This window comes from Ranitomeya imitator, chromosome 3 (genome assembly GCF_032444005.1).
Source record: "Ranitomeya imitator isolate aRanImi1 chromosome 3, aRanImi1.pri, whole genome shotgun sequence".
Lineage (NCBI taxonomy): Eukaryota > Metazoa > Chordata > Amphibia > Anura > Dendrobatidae > Ranitomeya > Ranitomeya imitator.
In genome coordinates this window covers 319198805-319221396 of record NC_091284.1, presented here as the reverse complement: position 1 = coordinate 319221396, position 22592 = coordinate 319198805, and the positions used below count along the sequence as shown (strand labels likewise).

General features: G+C 41.6%; 2 protein-coding genes across 8 annotated transcripts in view; both read right to left on the bottom strand.

The window, feature by feature from the left end:
• Positions 1-22592, bottom strand: part of DCAF6 (DDB1 and CUL4 associated factor 6) — a 600095-nt gene that overhangs the window by 288640 nt on the left and 288863 nt on the right. The window lies entirely within an intron of this gene.
• Positions 18976-21673, bottom strand: LOC138669835 (uncharacterized). The gene is made up of 7 exons (XM_069756626.1): positions 21553-21673; positions 21391-21451; positions 21229-21288; positions 21052-21120; positions 20407-20629; positions 19973-20132; positions 18976-19899 (listed from the first exon to the last, which is right to left on the bottom strand). The coding sequence occupies exons 2-7, from the start codon at positions 21436-21438 to the stop codon at positions 19542-19544; spliced, it is 918 nt and encodes a 305-aa protein (XP_069612727.1). The 5' UTR covers positions 21439-21451; positions 21553-21673; the 3' UTR covers positions 18976-19541.

Sequence of the window (22592 nt, the reverse complement as noted above, 5' to 3'; positions counted from 1 at the left end):
GGTATCACTGCACTCAGGACAAATTGCACAACAACTTTTGTGGTCCAATTTCTCCTGTTACCCTTGGGAAAATAAAAAACTGGGCCATAAAGATCATTTTTGTGAAAAAAAAATATGATTTTTTATTTTTTCAGCTCTGCATTATAAACTTCTGTGAAGCACTTGGGGGTTCAAAGTGTTCACTACATATCTAGATAAGTTCCTTAGGGGTATAAATAAGCGAGGTGAATAATCCAATCAAAAAATGTAGACAGCAATAGCAACTGGAAACTATAAAACTTAACCTTTAATAGGTTCTCTAAAAATGTATTAAAATCTTGAAAACATGACCTAAAGAGGGAAGGGGGGGGGAGGAACCCTAGTGAAATAAAGTGCCCTATTGCCCAACACAGAAAGGGAAGACCATACAAAAAAACAGAAAACACACAACGTTATACCAGACAGCACTATAGGTTTCTGAACCGGTAATGTCGCGAGCCGCGAAACAAGACCAAACTCTGCCTTGGTGGAAAAATGTCTTTTTTGGACTACTGTTCAGAGATCCAGATTTGAAAAAGAGCCACCGATTGGACAGGAATCAGAAATTTATTGATCAAGGTTGCATACAGAGTGTATCACTGTATGGACTGATACACTATCTAGTATCTTAAATGCAACACTGTGTCTAATATTCATGCAACATCCTGCAGTCTAATCACTGAGTCTGACAACCTGTGTGTCCTTAGACTCTAATACTGTATCAGGAGGCTTGCTTCACAATTAATATGAACAGTTAGCAATCAATTATTTCTTTATGAAAAGCCCCATAGTTACTGTCAGTAAAAGAAGCAACATAGCAATGAGGCTATAGACCCCTCAAACTGACTTCAAATGAGATGTGGTCCCTAAAAAAAAAATGGTGTTGTAAAAATGAGAAATCCCTTATAATCCCCTAACAAAAAAAAAATTGTTCCACAATTGTGCTGATGTAAAGTAGACATGTGGGAAATGTTACTTATTAAGTATTTTTGTGTAACATCTCTGTGATTTAAGGGCATAAAAATTCAAAGTTGGAAATATGCGAAGTTTTCAAAATTTTCGCCATATTTCCATTTTCACAAATAAATGCAAGTAATATCAAAGCAACTTTACCACTCATGAAGTACAATATGTCACGAGAAAACAATGTCAGAATCACCAGGATCCGTTGAAGCATTCCAGAGTTATAACCTCATAAAGGGACACTGGTCAGAATTGTAAAAATTGGCCCGGTCATTAAAGTGCAAACCACCCGTGGGGGTAAAGGGGTTAAGGGCATAAGAATTAAACGTTTGAAAATTGAAGCAAGTCATATTGAACAAATTGTACAAGTATTATGAAGTACAATATGTTACGAGAAAATCTCAGAATCACTGGGTTATTACCACATAAAGTGACTCTGGTCAGATTTTAAAAATTTGGATTGGTCACTCAGGTCAAAAATTGGCTCTTTCACTAAGGTGTGAAAAGATTTTGAAATAATTGTCCACTTTACATTTGATCCCTTTAAAAAGAAGCAGCTAAATATTAAAAAACTAATTCATAAACCCTTACTTCGATTAGGATGCGAGTACCCTCAAATTAAAGCTGAGATTTTGTCCATATTTAATACATAACTGTATCTTGAAACTATTTTGGTAACAGCTAAAATGCCCAAACTTGTGTCACTGTCCAAATATTTAAGATTTCACTGTATATTGGCAGAACCAGACAACCAACAAACATATTTGAGGACATTCAGATTCTCAACTGCCCAATCCTTTCTTTCCCAGGAAAATTAGTCGTTACAAGACGTGCTTGTCAGTGACTTTACTCATCTATAGTGTTTTGCGAAAGTATTCACCCCCTAGGCATTTTTTGTGTTTTACTACCTCACAACCAGGAAATGATTTTTTTTTTTTTGTGGGTTTGCATCAGTTCATGTAAAGAACATGCCTATAACTGTGAACATTTGGTTTTCTTTTTATTGTGAAGCAAACAACAAATATAAAAAATTTCCTAACTGAAAACCTTCAGTGTGCATAACTATTCACCCCCTAAAGTCAATACTTTGTAGAGTCTCGTTTAGTCACAATTAAAGCTGCAAGTTGCTGTGAGTAAGTCTCTCGGTTTTCCACTTCTTGTCACTAGGATTGTTGACGATTTCTCAAGGCAAAACTGCTCCAGCTCTTTCAAGTTAGTTTCCTCTGGTGAACAGCAAACTTCCAAGTCTGACCACAGACTCCCAATTGAATTAACCTCTGGGCTTTGATTAGGCCACTTCAAAACATTTACAAGTTTCCCCTTAAATCACTCAGCGTTACTTTAGCAGTATGCTCAAATCAATGAGACTGAAACAGGTTTTACTCGAGAATATCACTGTGTTTTGTATCATCCATCTTCCCTTGACTTGTACCATTTTTCTGTCCCTGCTGCCGAAAAACATCCCCACAGCATGATGCTGCTCACTGTGGGGATGGTGTTCTTGGGGTGATCAGCGGCATTGGTTTCGTGCCAGACATAGCATTTACCTTCGTTGTCAAAAGTTACATTTTGGTCTCATCTCACCACAGTACCTTCCTCCACACATTTGGGGAGTCTCATGCGTATTATATTAACCTCAAGATGAGCCTCACAATTTTTCTGTGTAAGTAGGCTTTTTTCTGCCCACTCTTATATAAAGGCCACCTCTAAGGGTCTGTTTCCACGATCAGGAAACGCTGCGTGTCTGACGCTGCATAGAGCCGCAGCGTCAGACACGCAGCGTCCAGATGTTACAGCATAGTGGAGGGGATTTAATGAAATCCCGTCTCCACTATGCGTGGTAACACGCACGCGGCGGCCCTGCGACTCCGGACATGCTGCACGTCTTTTCAGATCGCAGCATGTCCGTATATCTTGCGGCGACGCTGCGTCGCCGCAAGATATAGCACAGGGCCCTATGGTGGGGAGCGATGATGCCGGATGTGTGCTGTGAACACATCCGGCATCATCGCGTCCCAGAAGGGGGCGGGGCTTATCGCAGAGCGGCTAAGCCGCTCCGACGATACCGCCGGCCATCCTGATCGTGGACACGCAGCCTAAGGATTGTAAAGCTTATTGTGGTGGTATGGAAAGATATTTCAGTCTCTGCATCTCGTTCAGTTACCTTTGATCTCTGGCTGCATCTCTGATTAATACCCTCATTGTCCAGGCTGAGAGTTTTGATTGGTGGACCTCATTTGGCAGGTTTGTTGTGGCACCATGTACTTTCGATTTGATATTAGTAGATTGGTATGTATATATATATATATATGTATATAATATATATATATATATTAATTTTTTTTATTACCCAACCCTGACTTATACTTCTCAACAACTTTGTCCCTGGCTTGTTTGGAGATCTCATTGGTCTTCAATTAGTTGTTTGGTTAGTGGTGCCTCTTGCTTAATGGTGTTGCAGGATTTGTGGTCTTTCAGAAAAGGTGTGTGTATATACTGACAGACCACTTAGATTGCACACAGGTGGACTTCCTTTCACTAAGCATGTGACATATGAAGGTAATTGGTTGCACCAGATATTTTCAGGGGCTTCATCACGAAAGTTATTACTTAGTTATTTGATCCCATAAATTTAACCCCTTCATGACCCAGCCTATTTTGACCTTAACCCCTTTACCCCCAAGGGTGGTTTGCACGTTAATGACCGGGCCAATTTTTACAATTCTGACCACTGTCCTTTTATGAGGTTATAACTCTGGAACGCTTCAACGGATCCCAGTGATTCTGACATTGTTTTCTCGGGACATATTGTACTTCATGATATTGGTAAAAATTCTTTGATAGTACCTGCGTTTGTTTGTGAAAAAAATGGAAATTTGGCAAAAATTATGAAAATTTCGCAATTTTCCAACTTTGAATTTTTATGCAATTAAATCACAGAGATATGTCACACAAAATACTTAATAAGTAACATTTCCCACATGTTTACTTTACATCAGCACAATTTTGGAACCAAATTTTTTTTTTGTTAGGGAGTTATAAGGGTTAAAATTTGATCAGCAATTTCTCATTTTTACAACACCATTTTTTTTTTAGGGACCACATCTCATTTGAAGTCATTTTGAGGGGTCTATATGATAGAAAATACCCAAGTGTGACACCATTCTAAAAACTGCACCCCTCAAGGTGCTCAAAACCATATTCAAGAAGTTTATTAACCCTTCTGGTGCTTCACAGGAATTTTTGGAATGTTTAAATAAAAATGAACATTTAACTTTTTTTCACAAAAAATTTACTTCAGCTCCAATTTGTTTTATTTTACCAAGGGTAACAGGAGAAAATGGACCCCAAAAGTTGTTGTACAATTTGTCCTGAGTACGTTGATACCCCATATGTGGGGGTAAACCACTGTTTGGGCGAATGGGAGAGCTCGGAAGGGAAGGAGCGCCGTTTGACTTTTCAATGCAAAATTGACAGGAATTGAGATGGGACACCATGTTGCGTTTGGAGAGCCACTGATGTGCCTAAACATTGAAACCCCCCACAAGTGACACCATTTTGGAAAGTAGACCCCCTAAGGAATTTATCTAGATGTGTTTTGAGCACTTTGACCCACCAAGGGCTTCACAGAAGTTTATAATGCAGAGACGTAAAAATAAAACAAAAATTTTTTCCCACAAAAATTATTTTTTAGCCTCCAGTTTTGTATTTTCCCGAGGGTAACAGGAGAAATTGGACCCCAAAATTTGTTGTACAATTTGTCCTGAGTGCGCTGATACCCCATATGTGGGGGGGAACCACTGTTTGGCCGCATGGGAGGGCTCGGAAGGGAAGGAGCTCCATTTGGAATGCAGACTTAGATGGAATGGTCTGCAGGTGTCACATTGCGTTTGCAGAGCCCCTAATGTACCTAAACAGTAGAAACCCCCACAAGTGACACCATTTTGGAAACTAGACCCCGTAAGGAACTCATCTAGATGTGTTGTGAGAGCTTTGAACCCCCAGGTGTTTCACTACAGTTTATAACGCAGAGCCGTGAAAATAAAAAATCCTTTTTTTCCCACAAAAATTATTTTTTAGCCCCCAGTTTTGTATTTTCTTAAGGGTAACAGGAGAAATTTGACCCCAAAAGTTGTTGTCCTATTTGTCCTGAGTACGCTGATACCCCATATGTGGGGGTAAACCCCTGTTTGGGCACAAGGGAGAGCTCGGAAGGGAAGGAGCACTGTTTTACTTTTTCAACGCAGAATTGGCTGGAATTGAGATCGGACGCCATGTCGCGTTTGGAGAGCCCCTAATGTGCCTAAACAGTGGAAACCCCTCAATTATAACTGAAACCCTAATCCAAACACACCCCTAACCCTAATCCCAACAGTAACCCTAACCACACCTCTAACCCTGACACACCCCTAACTCTAATCCCAACTGTAAATGTAATCTAAACCCTAACCGTAACTTTAGCCCCAACCCTAACTGTAGCCCCAACCCTAACCCTAGCCCTAGCCTAACCCTAGCCCTAACCCTAGCCCTAATGGGAAAATAGAAATACATTTTTTTTAATTTTTCCCTAACTAAGGGGGTGATGAAGGGGGGTTTGATTTACTTTTATAACGGGTTTTTTAGCGGATTTTTATGATTGGCAGCCGTCACACACTGAAAGACGCTTTTTATTGGAAAAATTTTTTTTTGCGTTACCACATTTTGAGAGCTATAATTTTTCCATATTTTGGTCTACAGAGTCATGTGAGGTCTTGTTTTTGCGGGACGAGTTGACGTTTTTATTGGTAACATTTTCGGGCACGTGACATTTTTTGATCGCTTTTTATTCCGATTTTTGTGAGGCAGAATGACCAAAAACCAGCTATTCATGAATTTCTTTTGGGGGAGGCGTTTATACCGTTCCGCGTTTGGTAAAATTGATAAAGCAGTTTTATTCTTCGGGTCAATACGATTACAGCGATACCTCATTTATATAATTTTTTTTATGTTTTGGCTCTTTTATACGATATAAACTATTTTATAGAAAAAATAATTATTTTTGCATCGCTTTATTCTCAGGACTATAACTTTTTTATTTTTTCGCTGATAATGCTGTATGGTGGCTCGTTTTTTGCGGGACAAGATGACGTTTTCAGCGATATCATGGTTATTTATATGTCTTTTTGATCGCGTGTTATTCCACTTTTTGTTCGGCGGTATGATAATAAAGCGTTGTTTTTTGCCTCGTTTTTTTTTTTTTTTCTTACGGTGTTTACTGAAGGGGTTAACTAGTGGGCCAGTTTTATAGGTGGGGTCGTTACGGACGCGGCGATACTAAATGTGTACTTTTATTGTTTTTTTTTATTATTTAGATAAAGAAATGTATTTATGGGAATAATATTTTTTTTTTCATTATTTAGGAATATTTTTTTTAATTTTTTTTACACATTTGGAAATTTTTTTTTTTACTTTATCCCAGGGGGGGACATCACAGATCGATGATCTGACAGTTTGCACAGCACTCTGTCAGATCACCGATCTGACATGCAGCACTGCAGGCTTCACAGTGCCTGCTCTGAGCAGGCTCTGTGAAGCCACCTCCCTCCCTGCAAGACCCAGATGCCGCGGCCATCATGGATCCGGGGCCTGCAGCGAGGAAGGAGGTAGGAGACCCTCGCAGCAATGCGATCACATCGCGTTGCTGCGGGGGGCTCAGGGAAGCCAGCAGGGAGCCCCCTCCCTGCGCGACGCTTCCCTATACCGCCGGCACATCGCGATCATGTTTGATCGCGGTGTGCTGGGGGTTAATGTGCCGGGGGCGGTCCGTGACTGCTCCTGGCACATAGTGCCGGATGTCAGCTGCGATAGGCAGCTGACACCCGGCCGCGATCGGCGGCGATCCCCCCGTGAGCGCTGCCGATCGCATATGACGTACTATCCCGTCGAGGGTCAGATAGGCCCAGGGCACCTCGACGGGATAGTACGTCTAAGGTCAAAAAGGGTTTTTTTGCCATTCTGACCAGTGTCCCTTTATGAGGTAATAACTCAGGAATGCTTCAACGGATCCTAGCGGTTCTGAGATTTTTCGTGACATACAAGGCTTCATGTTAGTGGTAAATTTTAGGTCAATAATTTTTGCGTTTATGTGTGAAAAAAATGGAAATTTAGCAAAAATTTTGCAATTTTTAAATTTTGAATTTTTATTCTGTTAAACGAGACAGTTATGTGACACAAAATAGTTAATAAATAACATTTCCCACATGTCTACTTTACATCAGCACAATTTTGGAAACAAAATTTTTTTTGCTAGGAAGTTATAAGGGTTAAAATTTGACCAGCGATTTCTCATTTTTACAACACCATTTTTTTAGGGACCACCTCACATTTGAAGTCAGTTTGAGGGGTCTATATGGCTGAAAATACCCAAAAGTTACACCATTCTAAAAACTGCACCCCTCAAGGTGCTCAAAACCACATTCAAAAAGTTTATTAACCCTTCAGGTGCTTCACAGCAGCAGAAGCAACATGGAAGGAAAAAATTAACATTTAACTTTTTAGTCACAAAAATTATCTTTTAGCAACAATTTTTTTATTTTCCCAAGGGTAAAAAGAGAAACTGGACCACAAAAGTTATTGTACAATTTGTCCTGAGTACGCCGATACCCCATATGTGGGGGGAACCACTGTTTGGGCGCACAACAGGGCTCGGAAGGGAAGGAGTGCCATTTGACTTTTTCAATGAAAAATTGGCTCCAATCTTTAGCGGACACCATGTCGCGTTTGGAGAGCCCCTGTGTACCTAAAGATTGGAGCTCCCCCACAAGTTACCCCATTTTGGAGACTAGACCCCCCAAGGAACTTATCTAGATGCATAGTGAGCACTTTGAACCCCAAGGTGCTTCACAAATTGATCCGTAAAAATAAAAAAGTACTTTTTTTTTTCACAAAAAATTTATTTTAGCCTCAATTTGGTCATTTCCACATGGGCAACAGGATAAAATGGATCCTAATATTTATTGGACAATTTCTCCGGAGTACACCGATACCTCACATGTGGGGGTAAACCACTGTTTGGGCACACGGCAGGGCTCGGAAGGAAGGAGCGCCGTGACTTTTAGAATGAAAAATTAGCTACAATCGTTAGCGGACACCATGTCGCGTTTGGAGAGCCCCTGTGTGCCTAAACATTGGAGCTCCCCCACATGTGACCCCATTTTGGAAACTAGACCTCCTATGGAACTAATATAGATGTACGGTGACCACTAGGGTTGAGCGACCTTGACTTTTTTAGGGTCGAGCCGGGTTTCGCGAAACCCGACTATCGCAAAAGTCGAGTCGAGTGAAATCGGCCGATTATGGCGAAAAGTCGAGGATCGACCGAAACACGAAACCCAATGCAAAGGCAATGGGATTTTTTTTTTTTTTTTTCTCTCTCTCTCTCTCTCTCCCCTCCGTCCGTCCCTGAACTGAAAAGCTGGTGTTACACAGTGCAAATCGCTACATCGCACAAGCGACAACATGGCGATAGGCGTCCACGCCCCTAAGACCTATGTCATCACTCTGCCCACGCCCCTTCATTGGCTGAAAAAAATGGTGCCAAGCGCGTCATACGAAACGCGACTTTGGCGCGAAAGTCGCATACCGCATGGCTGACCCCACACAGGGATCGGGTCGGGTTTCATGAAACCCGACTTTGCCAAAAGTCGGCGACTTTTGAAAATGAACGATCCGTTTCGCTCAACCCTAGTGACCACTATAAACCCTCAAGTGCTTCACAGAAGTTTATAACGCAGAGCCGTGAAAATAAAAAATCACTTTTCTTTTCTCAAAAATTATTTTTTAGCCCGCAATTTTTTATTTTCACAACAGTAACAGAAGAAATTGGACCCCAAAAGTTGTTGTCCAGCTTGTCCTAAGTACGCTGATACCCCATATAGGGAGGGAACCACTGTTTGGGCACACGTCGGGGCTCGGAAGGGAAGTAGTGACGTTTTGGACTGCAGACTTTGATGGAATGGTCTCCGGGCATCATGTTACGTTTGCAGAGCCCCTGATGTGCCAAAACAGTAGAAACTCCCCACAATTGACCCCATTTTGGAAACTAGACCCCCCAAAGAACTTATCTAGATGTGTGGTGAACACTTTGAACCCCCAAGTGCTTCACAGAAGTTTACAATGCAGAGCCGTGAAAATAAAAAATCATTTTTCTTTCCTCAAAAATTATGTTTTTGCAAGGGTAACAGGAGAAATTGGACCTTAATAGTTGTTGCCCAGCTTGTCCTGAGTATGGTGGTACACCATATGTGGGGGTAAGCCACTGTTTGGGCACACGTCGGGGCTCGGAAGGGAGGGAGCACCATTTGACTTTTTGAACGCAAGATTGGCTGGAATCAATGGTGGCGCCATGTTGCGTTTGGAGACCTCTGATGTGCCTAAACAGTGGAAACTCCTCAATTCTAACTCCAACACTAACCCCAACACATCCCTAACCCTAATCCCAACTCTAGCCATAACCCTAATTACAACCCTAACCCCAACACACCCCTAACCACAACCCTAACCCCAACACACCCCTGACCCTAATCCCAACCCTAATCCCAACCCTAATCCCAACCCTAATCCTAACCCTAATCCCAACCCTAATCCTAACCCTAATCCCAACCCTAACCCCAACCCCAACCCACCCCTAACCCTAACCACAAGCCTAATCTTAACCCTATTTCCAACCCTAGCTCTAATTCCAACCCTAACCCCAAGGCTATGTAACCACATTGCGGATTCGTGTGAGATTTTTCCGCACCATTTCTGAAAAATCCACAGGTAAAAGGCACTGCGTTTTACCTGCGGATTTACCGCGGATTTACAGTGTTTTTTGTGCGGATTTCACCTGCAGATTCCTATTGAGGAACAGGTGTAAAACGCTGCGAAATCCGCACAAAGAATTGACATGCTGCAGAAAATACAATGCAGCGTTTCCGCGCGGTATTTTCCGCTCCATGGGAACAGCGGATTTGTTTTCCATAGGTTTACATAGCACCATGGGAACAGCGGATTTGGTTTTCCATAGGTGTACATAGTACTGTAAACCTGATGGAAAACTGCTACGAATCCGCAGCGTCCAATCCGCCGCGGATCCGCAGCCAAATTGGCACCGTGTGCACATAGCTTAATTCTAACCCTAACTCTAACCCTAGTGGAAAAATAAAAGTAAATATATTTTCTTTATTTTATTATTGTCCCTACCTATGGGGTGATAAAGAGGGGGTTCATTTACTATTTTTTTTTATTTTCAACACTGTGATAGGTTTTATCACAGTGATCAAAATGTACCCAGAACGAATCTTCCGGCCGGCATTTTGGAAGATGGCGGCGCCTATGGAGAAGATGGACGGACACCGCGAGGCTTGGTAAGTATGAGGGGGGGATCGGAGCACGGGAGTGGGATCGGAGCACGGAGGAGCGGACAGGAGGACGGGGGAGGGGACAGGAGGACGGAGGGGAGCGGAGCACAGGACGGAGGACTGGGGAGGAGATCGGTGGCAGATCAGGGTTTCCAGCCATGTCCGATGATATTGCAGCATCGGCCATGGCTGGATTGTAATATTTCACCAGTTTTCATAGGTGAAATATTACAAATCGCATTGATTGGCTGTTGAAAGGGAAACAGCCAATCAGAGTGATCGTAGCCAAGGGGGGTGAAGCCACCCCACCTGGGCTGAAGTAACACTCACCCTGTCCCTGCAGATCGGGTGAAATTGGACTTAACCCTTTCACCCGATCTGCAGAGACACGATCCCTCCATGACGCCACATAGGCGTCACAGGTCGGATTGGCACCGACTTTCATGACGCCTACGTGGCGTCACACGTCGAGAAGGGGTTAATTGATGCTTATATGTTTCCCACTTCAGTTCAACTTGTTCTACTTAGTGCTGATGCATCACACAAATCGGAATCCAAAAATATTTAAACACAGGTTGCAATGTAACAAAATAGGTAAAAAGCATAGGGGTGAATAATTTCAAAAGCCACTGTATATCTTCCATGAACGCTTGCATGCATGTATATAGAGGGGTCAGGACAGATTGCGGTCAACTAAATACTGTAGTATGTGACAAGTCTTAAATGAGCTCATAGCAAAATATGCACTTAAATAGTGCAGCAATTTGCTATAAAAATTATAATACGTATGAGCAATAACAATATTAGCAAATACCTCTGATTAGAAATGTAGTATAGTTCTTCTGATAAGCGATGCCACTTGCCTCATGTACAGGGCATTTCAGTAGCTTGGGTATCCATGGTTGCGACCATGTTGGTAACATTTCGTTAGTGGTTGCAACCATTGCTACCTAAGCTACTGCAATGCCCTGCGCATGGGGTAAGCGACATAATGAATTAGAAGAACTATTCTACATTTCTAATTGGGGGGATTTGCTAATATTATTATTACTACTACTCTGTACTACTTTACATTACTACTCTCAGTAATGTAAAGTCTGTACCAGTAACATTAGGTTAGGCTAGTTTCACATTTGCGTTTAAATCTGCAGCGTTTAAAACGCATCCGCAAGTGGTGGAAAAAACGCATGTAAACGCGTACAAACGCAGCGTTTTTTAGATACATGCTTTTTTTCCTGCGTTTGTGTTTTTGGTGCGCATGATGAGAAATTTCACAAGAGAAAAATCAAGATAACCAGACACCGCCAATGGGACTACAGAGGGCGTGTATTATGACGAAACGCGGAACAGTATAATGGCCCCCCAAAAGAAATTCATGATTAGCTGGTTTTTGTTCATTCTGCTTCACAAAAATCGGAATAAAAAGCGATCAAAAATGTCACGTGCCCGAAAAGGTTACCAATAAAAATGTCAACTCGTCCCGCAAAAAACAAGACCTCACATGACTCTGTGGACCAAAAAATGGAAAAATTGGAGGTCTCAAAATGTGGTAACGCAAAAAATATTTTTTGGAATAAAAAGCGTCTTTTAGTGTGTGACAGCTGCCAATCATAAAAATCCACTAGAAAACCCCCCTATAAATAGAAATCAAACCCCCTTCATCAACTCCTTAGTTAGGGAAAAATTAAAAAAATGTATTTATTTCCATTTTCCTATTAGGGTTATGGTTAGGGCTAGGATCCCTTAAGGTACCGTCACACTAAGCGACGCTGCAGCGATACCGACAACGATCCGGATCGCTGCAGCGTCGGTTTGGTCGCTGGAGAGCTGTCACACAGACAGCTCTCCAGCGACCAACGATGCCGGTAACCAGGGTAAACATCGGGTTACTAAGCGCAGGGCCGCGCTTAGTAACCCGATGTTTACCCTGGTTACCATCGTTAAAGTAAAAAAAACAAACACTACATACTTACCTACCACTGTCTGTCCTCGGCGCTCTGCTTCTCTGCTCTGGCTGTGAGCACAGCGGCCGGAAAGCAGAGCGGTGACGTCACCGCTGTGCTTTCCGGCTGCCCGGCGCTGACAGCCAGAGCAGAGAAGCAGAGCGCCGGGGACAGACAGCGGTAGGTAAGTATGTAGTGTTTTTTTTTTTTTTTTTTACTTTAACGATGGTAACCAGGGTAAACATCGGGTTACTAAGCGTGGCCCTGCGCTTAGTAACCCGATGTTTACCCTGGTTACCAGCGAAGACATCGCTGAATCGGCGTCACACACGCCGATTCAGCGATGTCAGCGGGAGAGCCAGCGACGAAACAAAGTTCTGGCCTTTCTGCCCCGACCAGCGATATCACAGCAGTGGCCTGATCGCTGCTGCCTGTCACACTGGACGATATCGCTAGCCAGGACGCTGCAACGTCACGGATCGCTAGCGATATCGTCCAGTGTGACGGTACCTTTAATCACCTTGATGGTGGGGGGTGGCTTATCAATGTCTAGACTTGTTTTTCTCAATTGAAACGCATGCGTTCAAAAACGCAACCAAACGCATGTGCTTAAAAACGCATGCGTTTACATTGACAGCAATGCGTTTTTTTACGCAAACCTTGCGCAATCGAACGCATGCGTTTCTTGGCGGCAAATAGACGCCTCTAGAAATTACTACATGTTGGATTTCCGCGCCAAGACGCAAGCAACGAAACGACGCATGCGTCGTCAAACGCGGCAAAACACGAACAAAAAAAACGAATGCGTTTTTAATGTTAAATATAGGAAAACACGATGCATGCGTTTATATGCGGTACAAACACTGCGGCAAAAAACGCAAATGTGAAACCAGCCTAAAATGAGAAAGTTTTAATGACTGGATTTTGGGTCTGCGATTTAGGAGGAACCAAAATAGTCTTTAACAGGAAATGCATATTCCAGCCTGGGGCTTACAGGATTAATAACTGCAGCTGAGTTAGCTCAGCAGAGTGAAATTGTGCTGGAGATGATTGTTTGGTCAACATGTTTAAAACTGCTTAAGCTGCTACTACCTGGAACACTGAGATTGGTGAGTGTAATACTTTACTTTGTTTCATTATGCCTGAAGAAAGGACTGTTATTTATCTGTACTGGAGAAAAGCAGATTTCATTTGAGAGCTGTAAAATGTATTCACCCCTTAACGACCGTAGATTCTCCATTTAACAGCAGCAGTTAATGGCACTTGTCCCTCAGCGCCACTTTTTAACGGCGATGCGTAATAAGGCTAAAGCGACCCCCAGAGTTGGAAAATCTCCAGGTTCTCGGCTACTGGGGGTATCTGAAACCCCAGAGAACATGATTTGGGTCTGTTTTTACCATCCCCAGTGTTGCGATCGCCGTTATTCACGAAAAAACTTCAACTGCAAAAAAAGTCCCTGGACTCTCAGATTCGGTCACACGGCCCACGACAGTATCTTCCAGGAAGAAAATTTTCATTAAATACCCTGAGGATAGGGAATTTTAAAAGGACAACACCGAGCAGGATCTAATCGCAATATTAAAAATATCACAAATAAAAGTGCAAAGCTGATGCACTCACCAGAATAGGGTTGAGGAAACAGCATAATGACACTGGGGGGATCCCAACCAATGTCCTGATTACTCGGTCTGCTGCACAGCTCCTGGTCCACGAGGCGATCATCAATCATCCGCAGGTGAAAGTGTAAGGAAGTAGAAAACAAGTCTGGTGCCAGTGCTTCCGAAAATTATGTCGTGTGCTAAAATAGCTTGTAAAAAAGCTTTATATTCTACAAATATCAAATAAAAACGAAAGCGTTTCGGCTTGTAAAGAGCAAAATTCTTCATCAGGTAAATTATACAACCATACTGGATAGATAGTCATGTCTTAAAAAGCTTTTTTTTTTTTTTTTAAACAAAGGGAAAGGGGGGGTTTGCTATCAACACCAATACTCCACTTAATTAACTAACTCTTCTTGATTTTAACAAGCTATTTTTAGCACACAACATAATTTTTGGAAGCGCCGGCACCAGACTGGTTTTCGGCTTCTGTCTGGGAAGAAAATGACAGTGCACCCTCCGAGATCTGCCAGCCGGCAACAAAAGGAGATTTTTCCTATTGGTTCAATTTAATCACCGTGATAGACCCTATCAAAGTGATCAGAATAAAAAAAACTAGTATATCAAACCCCCCTTTGTTAGGTAAAAATAATAAAATAAAAAGTATTTTTTTCCCATTTTTCCATTAGGGTTAGGGTTGGGGCTAGAGTTACGGCTGGGGCTTAAGGATGGGGTTCTGGCCTTAGGGCTGTGGTGCTGGGGTTAGGGCTGTGTTAGGGTTGGAGTTAGAATTGGAGGGTTTCTACTGTCGACATAAATCAGAGAGTCTACAAACACTACATGCCGCCCACCATTGATTCCTGCCAATTTTGGGTTCAAAAAGTGAAACTATGCTCTCCCTTCTGAGCCCTGCCATGAGCCCGAACAGTGGCTTTCCCTCACACACGGGGTATCTGTGTACTCAGGAGAAATTGCATAACAAATTTCGTGGTCCATTTTCTCCAGATACCCTTGTGAAAACAAAGTTTGGATCCAAAGTAAATTTTTATGTGAAAAAAATAAAATGGTAATTTTTTCCTTCCACATTGATTTAGTTCTCGTGAAGCACCTGAAGGGTTAATAAACTACTTGAATGTGGTTTTGAGCACCTTAAGGCGTGCAGTTTTTAGAATGGTGTCACTTTTGCGTATTGTCTGTTATATTGACCCCCAAACTCAATTCAAATGTGGTGGTCCCTAAAAAAAATGGTTAGGTAACTTTTGTTGGAAAAATGAGAAATTTCTGGTCAATTTTTAACCCCTTTACCCCCAAGGGTGGTTTGCACGTTAATGACCGGGCCAATTTTTACAATTCTGACCACTGTCCCTTTGTGAGGTTATAACTCTGGAACGCTTCAACGGATCCCAGTGATTCTGACATTGTTTTCTCGTGACATATTGTACTTCATGACAATGGTAAAAATTCTTTGATAGTACCTGCGTTTATTTGTGAAAAAAACGGAAATTTGGCGAAAATTATGAAAATTTCGCAATTTTCCAACTTTGAATTTTTATGCAATTAAATCACAGAGATATGTCACACAAAATACTTAATAAGTAACATTTCCCACATGTCTACTTTACATCAGCACAATTTTGAAACCAAAATTTTTTTTTGTTAGGGAGTTATAAGGCTAGGTTCACATTGCGTCAAGTACATGGCGTTAAACGGATGCGTTAAACGCATGTACAGAAAAGGAGCAAAAATGTGAAATTCGTCGTCACGGTAACGCTAGCGTTAACGCATGTGATCGCGTTTTTTTATTTTGATGTCCGTTTACGAAGTATCCGTTTGTCTGCGTTTGTCACTGTCAATAAAGTTGTTCTTTTTTTTTTTTTTCCCTTTTGTCATTGTCGGGTGTGGGCACAGACTCATTCTCCATTTTGAAAGCATTGAGTGAACTTCTGCTAGCAAGATGTTTGTGTCTGAGCTCGTCAGATTTCGCTTGATGCGGTTGCTACTTCGGCAGAGAAAGCGTAGTTCGCAAAGGAGATATTGGATCCACGAAGTGAATTTCTTGCGGAGTACATAAGGTGCCTTTCACACCCTGTATGTGCAGCTTCGGGATCATCCCTTCAAATTCCAACGCTATCTACGGATGTCCATTGAGACCTTTGATGTTCTTCTCTCACATGTGAAGGATGAGATACATCATCATCGCAGCACTTTTCGTGAAAGCATCAGTGCGGAGCAACGTTTAGTAGTGACTGTGAGGTAATTATACATTTTTTTTATCATTCTATTGACAAAGACTAGATCTCGGTATCGTGTGGCCTAATGTTCATTTAGCAATTGTATATTCTATTGTAACTAGCCTTTAGATGATCATTAAAATCCAAATTTTTTTTGCTTTTTGTTTTTGAATGTCGACAGATATCTGGCTACCGGAGAAACTTTTGCGTCACTGCATTATCAGTTTAGACTTGGGAAGTCAACAATTTGTCAACTGGTTCGGGAAACTTGTGATGCCATTTGGAACAACTTGCAACCACTTGTGCTACCAACACCAACATCAGAAATGTGGCTAGCGATTTCCCAACAGTTCGAGGATGTGGCTAATTTCCCCAATTGTATTGGTGCCGTGGACGGAAAGCACATTCGGATTCAGAAACCTGCGCATAGCGGTTCCCTCTACTATAACTATAAGAAATACTTTTCTATAGTATTGATGGCGATTGCGGATGCCAGGTACCGTTTTGTTGCTGTGGATATTGGTGCTTATGGCCGGACTAACGATTCCAGAGTATTCAGAGACTCCAACATGGGCCGATGTTTGTACAGCCAAAGTTTAAACATACCCTCACCACGACCTCTTCCGGGGACCGAAGGCCCAAGTTTGCCCTATGTTTTAGTTGGTGATGAGGCCTTCCAACTAGGACAAAATCTCTTCAAGCCCTACTCAAGCCGTAGTCTAGACTCCAGCAGGCGCATTTTTAATTATCGCTTGAGCCGGGCTAGACGATATGTGGAGTGTGCCTTTGGGATTTTGACATTAAAATGGCGGATTTTACTAACCTGCATGCAACTGCAACCAGAAGATGTGGACCGTGTTGTGAAGGCGTGCATCTGTCTGCATAATTTTGTGGCGAGACATGAACCCCAGGTGGTAGACCCCGATGATTGTGAGTCGAACCTCAGTAGCATTGAATCGAATGCAGTTCGGTCTACATCACAAATAATGAGGATTCGTGATCAATTTGCACATTACTTCACACATGAAGGCCATGTTCCATGGCAAGACAGATACGTGTGAAAATATTTTAAAGTCTTCCTGATGTCGTGTAAAAAGTTATGTTGTTTAGCCTGATGTCGTGTAAAAAGTTACGTAGTGTAAAAAGTTATGTTGTTTAACCTGATGTCGTGTAAAAAGTTACCTTATGTCGTGTAAAAAGTTGTTTAACCTGATGTCGTGTAAAAAGTTACCTTATGTCGTGTAAAAAGTTATGTTGTGTTAAAAGTTAAAGTCATACAAGAATCTTAAATTTGAAACAGTTTACTAAATGTTTATGGATTTTACCAAAAAACTGTTGGTACACAGGTTTAACATATGATATCCCATAGGGATGAAAAAAAAGGAAAATAGAAATTTACAACAAAAAACATAACAAAAAAAAAAAACTTGCAACACGGTAATTGCACCTGGCTGGGGACAGTGAACGGTACTAAAGACTTTGGTACTGCACGGGAGTATTGTCTGCCCAACTATATGATGGACTGCTACATTGTCTATGAGGTTCCACGGTCGTTTCACCCCGGCCTCTATATTGAGGGTTGTAGGCCGGCATGTCCATTCTTCTTGTTCCCGATGGAGCGGGTTCCTGGGGGCCCACAAATTCCTCTAGAAGCTCGTTCAGTCTTTGTCTAAACATAAGGTTTCTATGTGCCGGGATATTTTGTGCTACAGGCACATATAGTTACATAGTTACATAGTTATTAAGGTTGAAGGAAGACTATATGTCCATCTAGTTCAACCCATAGCCTAACCTAACATGTTGATCCAGAGGAAGGCAAAAAAAACCCATGTGCAAAGAGTAAGCTCCACATTGGGGAAAAAAATTCCTTCCCGACTCCACATACGGCAATCAGACTAGTTCCCTGGATCAACGCCCTATCAAGGATTCTAGTGTATATACCCTGTAACATTATACTTTTCCAGAAAGGTATCCAGTCCCCTCTTAAATTTAAGTAATGAATCACTCATTACAACATCATACGGCAGAGAGTTCCATAGTCTCACTGCTCTTACAGTAAAGAATCCGCGTCTGTTATTATGCTTAAACCTTTTTTCCTCCAACCGCAGAGGATGCCCCCTTGTCCCTGTTTCAGGTCTATGATTAAAAAGATCATCAGAAAGGTCTTTGTACTGTCCCCTCATATATTTATACATTAAAATAAGATCACCCCTTAGTCTTCGTTTTTCCAAACTAAATAGCCCCAAGTGTAATAACCTATCTTGGTATTGCAGACCCCCCAGTCCTCTAATAACCTTGGTCGCTCTTCTCTGCACCCGCTCCAGTTCAGCTATGTCTTTCTTAAACACCGGAGACCAGAACTGTGCACAGTATTCTAAGTGTGGTCGAACTAGTGACTTGTATAGAGGTAAAATTATGTTCTCCTCATGAGCATCTATGCCTCTTTTAATGCATCCCATTATTTTATTTGCCTTTGTAGCAGCTGCCTGACACTGGCCACTGAATTTAAGTTTGTCATCCACCCATACACCCAGGTCTTTTTCATTGACGGTTTTGCCCAGAGTTTTAGAATTAAGCACATAATTATACATCTTATTACTTCTACCCAAGTGCATGACCTTACATTTATCCCCATTAAAGCTCATTTGCCATTTATCAGCCCAAGCTTCTAGTTTACATAAATCATCCTGTAATATAAAATTGTCCTCCTCTGTATTGATTACCCTGCAGAGTTTAGTGTCATCTGCAAATATTGAAATTCTACTCTGAATGCCCCCTACAAGGTCATTAATAAATATGTTAAAAAGAAGAGGGCCCAATACTGACCCCTGTGGTACCCCACTGCTAACCGCTACCCAGTCCGAGTGTGCTCCATTAATAACCACCCTTTGTTTCCTATCCCTGAGCCAGCTCTCAACCCACTTGCACATATTTTCCCCTATCCCCATTATTCTCATTTTATGTATCAACCTTTTGTGTGGCACCGTATCAAAAGCTTTTGAAAAGTCCATATACACTACATCCACTGGGTTCCATTGGTCCAATCTGGAACTTACCTCTTCATAGAAACTGATCAAATTAGTCTGACATGAACGGTCCCTAGTAAACCCGTGCTGATACTGGGTCATGAGGTTATTCCTCTTCAGATACTCCAGTATAGCATCCCTTAGAATGCCCTCCAGTATTTTACCCACAGTAGAGGTTAAGCTTACTGGCCTATAATTTCCGAGTTCAGTTTTTGTCCCCTTTTTGAATATTGGCACCACATTTGCTATACGCCAGTCCTGTGGCACAGACCCTGTTATTATGGAGTCTTTAAAGATTAAAAATAATGGTCTATCAATGACTGTACTTAATGCCTGCAGTACTCGAGGGTGTATCCCATCCGGGCCCGGAGATTTGTCAATTTTAGTGATTTTTAGACGCCGCATAGGATAAGAAAAGTAGCTTCCACTCATTAGCAGAGTATACAGACTCGTGTGCTTGCAGCTCGGTAATTTCTCGCCTGAGGTCTTTGAGCTCACTGCGACACATGTCCTCTACCCGTTGGAGTCCATCCACGATAATTGCATCAGCTTCATCTTTTTGTGATGCTCGCTTGCGTCCACGCTGTGATTGCAACCGGGCACTCACACCTGCAGCAACAGTGCTTCTATCCGCAGATCGTGGCTCGCTGATGCCAGACACATCTTCAGGTTGCGTTGGTTCCACTGGAGAAGGCTCCAGTTCCTCTGTCGGTCTAGGAGCAGCGGTACTGCATATCGTGCTGTAACCCAAAAAAAAAAAAATTATTTTCCTTTAAACAATTTTGTCTCGCACACAGACCTATTTGTACTTACGAGCGCTGAGACAATGTCTTTTGAAGAAAGAGCAGTTGGTCGTAATGCACATACGGGGTCACCCGTTTGCCACTTGATCCGCTTGGTGCATTCTGACTGTTCCGGTAGTCACGGACAAAGCGATCGCGGATGGACCTCCAACGGGTATGGACAGCATCGGCTTTAAATTTAAAAAAAATATATATATATAAAAATAGTAGATAGATAGTTTTAAGATATAGGAAAAATTGTTCATAGTTTGCTACGATAGTTGATATATAAATAGTAGATAGATAGTTGTTAGATAAGAAATAGTTTAGAAATAGTGTATAGATAGATAGATATATAGTGTACAGATAGTTGATAATTGAGAGATAGACAACAAGTGGATAGGTTGATAGGATAGAAATTTTTTTTTTTTTAACATTTTCCGATGTTACGTCACCAATATTTACCAATTTTTTTCTTTGAGGTTGTCGACTTCTCCATGTATCGGGGATCAAAGTGACAGATTATTTGATCCCACAACTTCCGGTTCTTCACGATGTCATGGTGGGAGCTGTCGCTCTGGTCCCATATGGAGGGGTTGGCTTCCACAAGGTTGATCAGTGTCTCGTTGTGGATAGTCAATGGCTCTTCGTCAACGACAATCCTTTTTTTTTTGGTCGCTGACTTGGACTATGTAAACACAAAACGTTATGTTGATAGTGTCAATTTCACTGGATGGCCATATTCATATATACAGAGATAGATACATAGATATAGCAATAGATAGATACATAGATATAGATCGATAGATATAGATACATAGAGATAGATAGATAGATATAGATAGATAGATACATAGATATAGATAGATAGATACATAGATAGATTGATAGATACATAAATATAGATATAGATAGATAGATATTGATAGATAGATAAATAGATAGATACATAGATATATATAGATAGATAGATAGATAGATAGATACATAGATAGACAAATAGATGGAGCGATAGATAGTTGATAGATAGTTTATAGGTATAGTAGATAGAAAGTGAATAGATAGATTGTTGGTAAATATTGGATAGAATATTTCTAGTTTTATATTTACCACTGGCAGTTGTGGCGACGACAGACGGCTAGGGACCTTCTTTCTTTTGTGCCCTCCGTGTGCCACAACCTATTGTGTATGTAAAATGTAAAAAAAAATATTTTAACATTAAATAATGTTAACATTCATTGGATCAATAAATTTATGCCTGAAAAATTCAACGTGTGTGCTATGTACCTTTGTGGTTTTGGCCTGTTTTTTGGGGGGAGGTCTAGCAGCCTCGGGCTCAGAAGACTCCTATTCACAATAAAACAATAAACATGATTTTTTTCACGTGCTTAGCTCAATACAATGGAGTTTCACACAACATTATTGTGGTTTTTTAAAGTGCAAGCCTACCGACTGTGACGAAAAAAATCGCAGACACGCTGCTGCTGCTGCTGACATCTGTATCCGACATCTGTGTGCAACAAAGCAATACATGTTTAGTACACACACATCCGAAGGACATTACAGACTCCCATGATGTATACTGAGATATATATATAGAAATGCACTTACATTTCAGGAGAGCTATTGCAACACTCTGTCACGTGCAGTAGACCTAAATGTGTGGGTGGGATATTCCTCCTTTAATGGCCGAAATCACATTTCCTGTCACATGACCACATGTGACCACCCTCAAACGCTATTAAAACGTGTGGCCCTATTTGGAAATTTTTCATGATTTGCGTCTGACTGCGTTTGCCATAGCCTTCTATGGCAGAATGAACGCTTCCGTTAGTAGTGCGTTAGCTTGGCCGGACCCGAGAATGCTGCAAGCCGCGTTGAAGGTCCGTCAGAAAAAAAACGTTATGTGACAAACGCATACCAATTTAGGGATGCGTCATGATGCGTTAGACAATGCAAGTCTATGGGCGCGTTAGTATGTGCGTTACATTGCGTTTTTACTACTTAAAAACGAGTCCGTTGGACGGACACACCTAGCGCAATGTGAACCCAGCCTAAGGGTTAAAAGTTGACCAGCAATTTCTCATTTCTACAACACCATTTTTTTTAGGGACCACATCTCATTTGAAGTCATTTTGAGGGGTCTATATGATAGAAAATACCCAAGTGTGACACCATTCTAAAAACTACACCCCTCAAGGTGCTCAAAACCATATTCAAGAAGTTTATTAACCCTTCTGGTGCTTCACAGGAATTTTTTGAATGTTTAAATAAAAATGAACATTTAACTTTTTTTCACAAAAAATTTAATTCAGCTCCAATTTGTTTAATTTTACCAAGGGTAACAGGAGAAAATAGACCCCAAACATTGTTGTACAATTTGTCCTGAGCACGACAATACCCCACATGTGGGGGTAAACCAGTGTTTGGGCGCATGGCAGAGCTCGGAAGCGAAGGAGCGCCATTTGACTTTTCAATGCAAAATTGACTGGAATTGAGATGGGACGCCATGTTTCGTTTGGAGAGCCCCTGATGTGCCTAAACATTGAAACCCCCCACAAGTGACACCATTTTGGAAAGCAGACCCCTTAAGGAACTTATCTAGATGTGTGGTGAGCACTTTGACCCACCAAGTGCTTCACAGAAGTTTA